Below are 11026 nucleotides of genomic sequence, written 5' to 3' on the forward strand. Positions count from 1 at the left end.
TCTATTGATGAAACAAGTTTATTTAGCTTTTATCCCTATGGGTAAAAGCAAGAATATTCTTCACTTACAGGCAGTTAGGAGCATTTGAAATACTGTAACAAATGAAATATTGTATCAAACAACATTTCATTTCCTCTAAACATTACAATTGTAAACAACAAGGAGAAAAGAATTCTGAGTGGTAAGTAGTAACAAAGCAAGACATTGCTGTGGCAAGATAATTTGAGGGATCTTAACAGACAGTAAAAATCAGTGAAAAATAAAAACTTTTTTCTGAAAGATAGGATAACAATATTCTCCCAATATTTTTGGATAAGAGTACTCCCCTAAGAGAAATGAAAAGCACTTCCTTTTACAGCTTTTAGCATAGACTATGAACTAGCATCAACAAAAGACAAATACTGCACTGGCAGGGAAATGGGACATTGACCATACAAGACCCCTTCTCCAACTGTTATGATTCAATATCTCTTTGTAGATTAAACACTTTCTTTACCCAGTCATTGAATACCTGACTAGAAATTTAAGCCATCATATGATGGAAACAGTTTAGTATACATTATAAAAATGATCTACTAGTACATATGAAATTTCTGAACTAAAAAGTCATTTTCATTGAAAGTGAACAAAACAGTTTAATAACTGTATCAATTTAGTGTTATAAAAATCTTCATCCACATGAATTCCTTATTTTAAATTCCTATAAAAAGATTTAATATTGCACTGAAAGCTGACGTTTAAATATATTAAAATTATAATAAAAGAATCAAGCGTGAAAAAGTTCTTAAAATCCTTCTGATATTTTAGTTAAATTAAGCACAATTCTCCACGTAGATGAAACTACTGTAGGTTGGTCACTTGATTGCAGGTTTAAGTTGACAAAATGATCCCAAGGTAGAATTTTCTTCATGTTCTTCCTTCTATTCTATGATATATCAATATGCATAAAAGGTTGCGTCACAGGGAAGGGCTCCAAAGCTTTCTCTACATTTTTCCAGTTGTGAAAGTTCTCTCTGTACCATTCAACTAATGTAAAGGAAAAATAAAGACACATAGGTTAGATTAAAACAAATATAAAAGTTTTCACATACACTGATTTTTTCCTCAGGTACAACACCACTAACAGTTTAGGAACTAATTATTTAGAATTTGCGTTCTGGGATAAGTATAGTCAGATAATATTTGGAATCTTTGTTAAAATCCTTATGCGAAACATTATTCTACCTTATTAAAAGTATCAAGTTAATTTGAGCACCTGCTGCTAAATTATACCAATTATGGCAGGTGACTTAATGGATTTCTTAAAAAGACAGGCATTTTAGCTACTTAGCAGGAGTCAGTTTCATTGGCTACTTTTTAAGTGCAAGATCAGCATTATTCTAGCTTTAGCTACTCATGAGATTATGCCACTATTTTCAGATTTTAAAAAGGAGAAAAGCTTTCCCTCCCCTCCCCCACCCCTGCTGTTACTCTCCAATTAACCAATGGTATTAAAAGGTGGTATACTTGTTTTCTTTATTCCTTCTTTCCAAGGCACTTTAGGTCTCCATCCTAAACTGTGCATTTTTTCTGACTTCATTGGATATCTTATGTCATTGGTAGGTCTTAAAAAATACAAAAAAAAAAAAAATTAGAAACAGGAAAAAAAACACTAGTTCAGTTAAAAGCATAACAATTTTGATAGTCTGTACAGATTTTGGTCTATAGCAACTTCAAAACATCATATTAAAAAGTATTTTAAAAGACTAACAGAACCAAAACATTTTCCACTCTGACAAATTAGATTCACTACGCTGCTATTCCAAAATAAGGCTATTTTACGCAACTATAACACCGCACATTTAGCTTGAATACTCACTTGTACACTGCAACATGGATAGCATTTATATGAACGAGTCTCTTTTGGGCACCCAGGTATTATGTAGTTAGAAATTACATGGGCAGAACCAATCATTGTGCATATATAACTTTGCACTTGCAATTGCAGGAAGAAGATATTAGAAATTTAAGCTTCCTAGTAACTTTAACCCCAATGGGCACATCCAGACAATCATGGTTGTGTGGTATGTGGTGCTGCAAACACCTTTTCCAGCACCACATACTGCACAGCCCGCGCTGCAAGGGGGCACAGCCCAAGTGTGCGCTGCTCCGTTTTTTTTTTCTGCAGATTTTTTTGACACCTGGATGTCCAGGGGTCAAGAAAAACCTGCGAAAAGAAAAAACGAAGCAGTGCACATTTGGGCAGCATGCGCTGCTGAAAAGAGGAGCTGGGCCACCCAGAACCATATGGCACAAGGTGTGCTGGTGCTAACTGTCCCCGGAGAACCAAACATCCATGCATGTCTGGACGCGCCCAGTGTGTTAACGTTACTACTCGAGACAACACACACGGTACGTCCAGATGAGCACAGTCATTTGTTTCCTTGGGGACAAGTAGTAATCGCAAATCCTGTACTGCTGCTACTTGCCCCCAGGGAATGCCCATCCCACATGTGTTCTGGCATGCAGCAGGTTACCCCAAGTGAAATAGCAGAGACTAGCGCCAGCAACTGTGCTGGCTCCAGCAGCCTTACCTGGGGGCCTGGGGGCCCCCCAGGGCTGCAGCCCATTGTCGGGCCCCCCGCCGCCTTCCCGGGGGGCCTGGGGCCCCCCCGGGGCTCCAGCCACAACAGGAAGCCTGGCTGGCAGCTGGACTGTGGCTCTGGCCAGCCAAGCTCTGGTTTTGAGTGGCACACACTGCTACCATGTGCGCTGCCCCGCTTTTCTTTGGCATGGGTTTTTTTTAAAAACCCCATGCTGCAAAACAGCAGCATAGGGAACACACACACATGCAGTAAATGGCACCTCAGATGGGTCTGTGGCGCCACATGCCTCCGCTTATCTGGACATGGCCACAAAGTTCAAATTACATAATTCAAAGCTATCAAGATCCAGTAACAAGTATTGTACTTTTTATCTAGCATGCTGCTTACTAGCTTACAATTGTACAAACACAATCACTGTTGGTGAAGCAAATAATAATCTATATTCCGAAAGTGTTCCTATTACTGACAACAGATAACTGGCATTGAATAGTTTGCCTATACTTGTAGCCAAAGATGAAATTATACTTAAACACAGTTTCTATAGCATAGACAAAGTTTTTTCTTAGGCAAATTACTTCCAGACACAGTAAAGATTTAAATCAAACAGTACAAATTGTTATTTTTGCCACCAAAATTCTTTACTGAAATCTAAACTGCAGGGCTAGTTTTTTCACTCTTCCTTCATATTTGTTTATCGTATGAAGTAATGCTCACATTTTACAAAAGACCTAGCTTTTGTAAGACGCTACTATTTTTACCAACTTTCTGGGAGGTTGTCTGCTCCCAAATTCTGTAAGAAATCCCAGGCAAAATTATGCCAGGATTTATTGCACTTTATAACAAAAGTGTCAAATGCAGAACTAAGAGGCTATATGGGCCAAATTCTTGTGCTTATGTAACTGCCACAACATATTCAGATTTTAGTTATATCCTTTCTAATAAATTACAAGCTCTCATGGTTGCTAGAATGACCGTCCAAATTTGAACAATGTAACTAATAAAACCACTGCCTTCTTAGATCTGTGGAAAGACTGAACCTGTGATCTGAGAGATGCAAAATTTATGGATTCTGTTACTCTCACTGAGTTAAGAACTCTGAAGCCATTGTCAACATTAGCTATTCCACTGCTGATCGGTTTTAGATGATGGAACAGGTTGGGACTAGAGCCTAAAGGAAGGTAGCAGTCATTGTGGGGGGAAAAGGGGACAAAAAGGAAAGGAAGAAAAAAAATGGTAGAAAGAAGCAGTGGTTTAAAAAGAGTATTTTCTATCCTAAGTAATACTGAATATGATAAGCAGGGATCCAGGTTTCCATTTCCCACAAAAAACAAAAAAACAAAAAACATCGCCAAAAAACAAGAGAAAACCAAAGATTTCCCATTTTTATCTGCCACCACCACTGCAACACTTGCCCACAGAGCCGTGTGCATCACCAGCCGTGGCAAAGCAGCACGGGGTGTAGCAGCCGCTGCGTGCAAACCCCCCACTCCTGACTGGCAGGGCAACGTGTGTGTGGCCCACAGAGGGACATCACTGCCCTTGCCCCCTCCCCGCTGGCCCTGGGAGCAGGCACAGAGACCTCCCTCCTCCATTCTAGATCTGGCTCCCCCAGCCCCTGCCATTAGCCTCACCCCACCCCTTCTCCCCACACCTGCTGGACTGCGCCTGCACATCTGTGTCTGTCTGCACCTCTGTGACAGCACCTGTGCGTCTGCATGCGTGGGGCTTGGGGGCTGCTGTTGGGGGAGTGAGGGGCACCAGCGGACCCTGAGAGGGCTGTGGGAGGGCCTTTAATTTTACTCATAGATTCAGGTTTTTATCAGAGAACTTGCAATTTTTTATCAGGGAAAACCAGGATCCCTGGCGATAAGGTATTAAGCAAGTTACAATTTAGAGTTAAGATCCATCATAAGTGTCATATTCTAATCTATATCATTATCTGAACATCCTGATATTCATGCTCATTCTTGTATAGATTAAATGTAAATACAATGAAATTACACAAAAGGCCATCAGAAGAACTCAAAACCAAGTCTTTGCAATGATATAAGAGGTCTTGTGTTTTAGAGACAAAACAAAAAACACCACAAAACTTTAGGATAACATCCCCTTACTTGTAATTAACAATCAGTGGTAAATTGACTAATCAGTACCTCACCTGTCTTTGACATAATCCACCCAGTGTTCCACTTCAGATTCTGAATTGGTCTTCTTTATCTGGGAGGCAGAAAAGAGCAGATCATTTCCCATATTAAAAACTTGGCTACAATATACAATTAGTTCCAATTGTTATGCATAAGAATCAGTACGCACTTAAAATACTAAAGATATAAATTGTAACACTGGAAAATGAAACCTACTATCATGTATTATTTCATCTAAATTTCAGTAAAATTATATTAGGCAAGGCTGATTAAGTCATTGTTCTAAACCAGTGATTGTCAACTGGGGATACACGTACCCTAGGGGTACTTAAAAAGGTCATAGGGGATACAGGAGGGCTCCCTCCTGCTGTGCATACCCTGGCAGTGGCCCGGGAGGCACGTATCCCCCCCCAGTCTGTGCGAAGAGTGAAGGCGGCTGCTGCTACATGCTGGACTTTGTGCACTGCTGCCCCAGGAGCGATGCAACGGCACGTGCCTGCCACTGCTGGGCTGCACTGCGCCCCCTGCCAGCCAGCAGTGGGACACATGTGGTGACGCACTGCTCCTGGAGCAGCTACAGCAGTGCACAAAGCCCAGAGTGCAGCGACAGCCACCTCACCCTGCACACAGATTGGGGGGAAGGCATGAGCCCCTTGGGCTTCCACCAGGATGCGTGCAGCAGCAGGAGCTGCCCCCCCCATGCCCCTGGATGAGCCTCCCAGGCTCCGATCACCCCCTGACTCAGCCCAGCCAGGGCCCCATTTCCCGCAGCCCCTGCCCCACTCCCTCTCTCACGGCAGGGGCCTCACTTTCCCCTCCCCCTCAGACTTACCTGCTTGGGGGGGGGGGGGGGTGAGGTGGGGTGTACACATGTGCTCAAACCCCACAAATAATTTTAAGTTATAGGGGTACCTGAGCTGAAGCTTTGAGACAGAAGGGGTACACTTGTTAAAAAAGGTTGAAAATCCTTGTTCTAAACAGTCAAGATTATTACAGTTCCAATGACCATGCTTTCCCTGGCACCTCAACTACTTAATATAGCATAACCTCATAAATCCAGATATAAAAAATCTGTTACTTTTAAAGAATATGCTACTTTGGGGAGTAGCAGAAGCCAGTTCCAGAGCAGCGCAAGGGGGAGTCTGCATGTGACGGCCGCCGCCACTATCCACCACTGCGCCACTGCTCCATGTTCAGACACTGCTCCAGGACTGGACACCACTATCCCTCCTCCTCCCTCCGTGACCAGCTGCTGCTCTGCTTTCAGAAATCTAGAATTTTCAAGTTTCCGGCAGGTGCTTGGTCCCAAGCATGCCAGATTTATATGGTTATACTGTACTTGAATTCTGTATAATTGGTCAGTTACAGTAGGTTTTATCAATGTTTTTGGTAACTCCATGTCCATAAGCAAAACAAGTAACATCAAAAGTATTAGTCACTTGATGGCATTAGCCTATCTGAAGACCATGTCGAGATATAATTTTTTCTTCAGTGCCCGGTGCCAGTATTTTTTGTGATAGGGACATCAGTGTGCTGTGGTCAGGAGGACTATGTTAGCATGCAATAATGCAGGGACTGAATTCCTTCAGACTTACAGGTCATTTCTTCTATGTCAGGGTTACTGTATAGAATAGCTTACAGCGATATTTTGCATATTGTATACTACCTGTTCTGTAGATCAGCATACTACTTTAAGGCTGCCAAAATCATGATCTTTCACACCCCAAGCCCTAAGTTAAGTTAAACGTACAGTACCATATTTACTTGCACACCATATGCCCGGTCCCCAAAAATCAGCCCTCCAAAAGTGTGATGCATGATTTAAGCGAGAAAGCCAATCTCTCCACCAAAATTGAATCACAGGGACACTGCAATGGTTCCTGGAGCTGTCATCCTTTCCAAACCAAGGAGGAAGGGATGCAGTGTAGTCTTCAGCATCAGTTTTAACCTTTTCACAGATACAAAAAAAGTTACTGCCAATACAATAGTGGCTGCAAGACAGTTAAACTGTAGTTTTTGACTGAGCAGCAACAGTTGGGATTCAGCTATGACCTCATTCAACCTTCCCAAAACAAGGTACGCATGGTATGCAGAAAAATACAGTAATTAAAATCCCTTTTACTGTAAAAGGGATTTTACAGATATACATGATTGTTATTAATGACAACCCCCAAGCCCTGTTTACATGGTTTACTTACTAACTGTATTAATTCTTTAGCAAGTTGTGTAATGGACATTTCAAAATTGGTTCCAATGTTATAAATTTCGCCTGGCTTCCCCTCCTTTAGAACAGTAAGGAATGCTTCTACTACGTCAGTGGCATAAAGGAAATTTCTTTTTTGAAGCCCGGAACCATGAATGCAGCTAATTGAGAAAAAAGATGTTCTGTCAGAGCTTTAACACAAAAGTATGTGATTATTCTATCAACATAGAATTCAATGTGTTAATTAGACACTCCATACACAAGATATGTTTTTTTCTTGAAAGAAAATTGTTTAATTTTAAAAAACGTTGAATAGTTCCACATTAAAAATTTAACTAAAAATCCAAAGTTAGACTTATTCAGCTAAGCATTAAGATGCTTTCATTTTTTTTTTTTCAAATGATCATTTATAAAGCATACTGAATGGACTGCAATTTTTAATTAAAACTTGTCCATCACACACACACTGCAAAAAAACCCAGAAAAAAAACTGTTCAAAAATTAAGTTACATACCATTTCCTGTTCTGTTGCAACAATGATATAAACTTTGGAATAACCTGAAACAGTAAAAAACAAAATAAAAAAGGAGTTTACTCTAGGTAATTAAAACAAAAACAAACAAACAAAAACAAACCTAGACATATATAAGGACACAGTGACTTCAGTGGGGCCATGGTTTACCTGTAAAGAGTACCTATCTAAAAGCAAAACATAACAACACACTGTGAAGTTAAATGGCAGTATTGAAAAATGTCCATTTGAATTTTATTTAATAGAACAATTCTCACTTCTATTTTTACTATGCGCACACAATGTTTCTGACAACCAACTGAAAAGCTTTTAGAGAAGTTACAAGGCTATCCTAGTTTTCTGTTCAAACAAAGCACTGACATACAGCGCAGATATCTTTAAGTTAAGACAAGAAATACAATTCTGTGGAACAAACAGCAAATTAATAGTGGATACGCAACATGAGGAAATAACGTTTATGTTTTGTCAATAGAGATAAATCAGTAGCTATAGATCTTACTCTGTTTATGCCAGCAGTCAAGCCCTACAAGGACGTTATGCATAACTTCAGAAGGAATAACCCCTTATTTCAAAAGCATGAAAGTTAACTGAGTTTAAGTGCTTGTCATATCAAGATTAAAAGGGGGCCAAACACTCAAGTAAGGCCACAAAGGATAAACATATGAAAGCAAGCATGGTTAGACAGTGTCACTTAAATCAGGGATGCCCAATTCATTTGGCCTCATATAGGGAGCATGTGGCTCCTCGCAGGCCAGACCCAGACCACTCTACTTCTGGCTGTGATGGCTGGCGCTGCTGTCTTGGTGCTAGCAGCCAAGGAGTTAATGCTGCCACCACTCAACCAGCAGAGCCATGGGAAGCCAGAGCTGCAGCTTTAGTACAGCTATCATCTCAGGGGGTGAACATCATCAATTTTAGCTGCCATCAGTGACTGAAAACTGCATTCTCTAGCAGTGTTCACTCCTGCACATTTGCCATGCTGATGCTAACAGGGCTGGACAGCGGCAGTGCTAACTCCCTGGCTGCTGGTAGCTGTGATAAAAAACCCCATGGCAGATGACCCAGCTTCATGGGCTGAATCCAGCCCACAGGCCATACGCTTAACATCCCTGACTCAAATGTTTCTGAGCAGGATAAAGTCCAGCAACCTGTAACAAAGTTAAATCATAAAGCCACAAATAGTCATTTCTGTGTGTTAAATTTGCAAGTGATCCCCAACTACAAAGATTCATTAAGAATATTCCATAGAACTTAAAAATGCTTGGTGGGGTATTAAATTTGTTGTTCCTTCCCTCCCTACCCCCAGCCCACCTGGCAGTAAGTTGAAGCAATAAAGCTATACACTTAAACCAATTCTGACTCGATAAGTCAATGAATTTAGCCCTTAGTTTTCTTTATTGTTTTTGAGTTACCGATGATGATTCCTCCAATTCTTTCCTAGATGCCCAAAATTAGAAACAGTGAGAAAGGCACAACCTCACCAGAATGCTACTACAGTTTCACCAAAAGTTTATTATGTTTCACTGCTTTTGTTCTGTTTTATTTCAATTCCCAATTACACCAGTGTGCTTGGCATAATTACTATGAAAGGAAATCCCTTCCTCTAGTATCATATTATAATTATTTTCCTGGGCAAATGCAAGAAAGAATACATTTATATTTTCTCAACACATATACCAACTGCTTCAGGTTGGTATATCCATCCATTTATTTGTTTTCACTGATGATGCCTTAGTCCTTTTACATGCAAGAGTATGGGCCCCTTAACTAACAAGTTATAACTATAACTAACAAGTTATAAAAGGTAACAGTATCCCCACAGAAATTTGAGAAGCGCTACCAAATATGTTGTTGGAGTTCATAAATCTCGTTTTTCTGCATCACCTATGTAAGCCATCCACCCAAAACAGACTCTGCTATCTCAGGGTGACCACAGATTATTTTTCTTTGGAAAACAGTATATTCTGATTGTGAGAAAACAGCATGGTATAATATTCACTGAAAACTCATTTGTATAACGAGTTAGCACTCAGAATAAAGCACACATGTAACTTACTTTTTCTGGATACTGATGAGGTCCATAAACATTGCTGCTTCGTGTAATAACAACTGGAAACTTAAAAAAAAATATTAAGGATATGATTAAACAAGCTTTATTTGGACAGTTGTAATAAACAAGGTTGTTGGACCCAAGTTGCCCTAGCTTCTTTAGTAGTCAAACTCCAGTGATTTACACATGGATAATGCCTATTCAAAAGTCTGCAAATACTTCATGAACATTAAATGAAAGCTTAAGGCGCAGCTACCAAATAGGCAAGTACCTACAACTTTACTGTTTGGGCTCTACCTGTAAAAAACAGTAAGTTCCCTATTCCCAAATTTCATTTATATTACTTTCTAAAGTACATTATAACCATGTACACCCAAACAGCTAAAAGGTATATCTATCAATACTTTATTTTTAGTTTTGTGTTTTTTTAAGAAAAGTCTATTCTCCTACTCCTCCTCATGCCAAAGGAGCCACTGCAAAACCAAGTAATGGCCTACAAATGCTAAGGTAGAAACAAAATGTTCTTTAAAAATTAAGCTGCTAATGACAATCATCTGACTAGCAACTAAAAGAAAATAAGGAAAGACTAGGCAGCTGGTTTCACTGGGCAGCTGGAAACAGAGTTAATGCTATTTGAGGAAGTCCCAACTAATCTCAGTAAAAACCTGGGACAAGAAAGGAGCAACACAGCCATTTACACACACATCTTCCAAGCTTCAGTGATGCTCAAACTAAAAACTGACAACTGGTTTAACACCGTGTTGATTAAGCTGGGATGTGACTGGCACAGCTTAGCAGGCCTATTCTTGGAATGATTGGCAATTAACTTGAATGAGGAACTATTAACTTACAAAAGTACATCATTCTCCTGGGAAAAAGGTATTAGCATATTTTAATCTTGCATACTTAACAGGTACTTAAAGCACTGGTATGTCTGTAGGATCCTAGAAAAAATGACCTCGACCCTTCAACTCTCCCACCCTAAAATTGTCTGTTTATACCTAGGGTACCTTAACATTTTCATATCTTCATTTTTTAAAATATTGGGTTTGTTTGTTTGTTTATATTTAGCATCAACTAGTTTCCTAATTTAAATACCATATTAACTCAATCCCAAAATGACATTTTTGCCCCATTTTAACATCAGGAAGAAAGGCCCTTATCTTGGATTAAAATGCAAGGTAGCAATGCCACTGCTGCAGCTCTGGCCCAATCCGCCAAGGCCAGAGCAACAGCTGCTGCCCGCCCCCTCAATGCCTCTGCAATCCCTGCCTCACCCCTCGTCAGCCTCAGGCCCCTGCCCCCTCCTCAGCCTTCCCTGCCCATGCCCCCTTGTCCCCCAGCAGCCTTTGGCCGCTGCCCCCCTGCTCTCCCTCCCCACAACCTTAGGACCACACCAGTGTTATGGGGCCATGTTCCATGCCCCAGGCTGCAGCACAGACAGAGCTTGCCAGTATGGAGTAAGCAGGGGGTGGGGCACTCACACAAGAGGTGGGGGTCAAGTCTTTGGGG

The 11026-nt window shown here is 40.6% G+C and overlaps 1 protein-coding gene across 11 annotated transcripts in view; it reads right to left on the reverse strand.

Annotated features, from left to right (window-relative positions):
- Positions 1-11026, reverse strand: part of TGDS (TDP-glucose 4,6-dehydratase) — a 37742-nt gene continuing 26716 nt past the window's right edge. For all 11 annotated transcript variants that reach the window (XM_025200342.1, XM_025200346.1, XM_025200341.1 and 8 more), the window contains 6 exons: positions 9521-9580; positions 7447-7490; positions 6928-7093; positions 4744-4802; positions 1507-1604; positions 1-1026 (listed from right to left, as the gene is read on the reverse strand). In XM_025200342.1, the coding sequence (XP_025056127.1) occupies positions 926-1026; positions 1507-1604; positions 4744-4802; positions 6928-7093; positions 7447-7490; positions 9521-9580 (528 nt within the window). In that variant the 3' untranslated portion in view covers positions 1-925. The remainder of the gene's footprint in view (positions 1027-1506; positions 1605-4743; positions 4803-6927; positions 7094-7446; positions 7491-9520; positions 9581-11026) is intronic.

Source organism: Alligator sinensis, unplaced genomic scaffold, assembly GCF_000455745.1.
Source record: "Alligator sinensis unplaced genomic scaffold, ASM45574v1 scaffold740_1, whole genome shotgun sequence".
In the NCBI taxonomy this organism is placed as follows: Eukaryota; Metazoa; Chordata; order Crocodylia; family Alligatoridae; genus Alligator; species Alligator sinensis.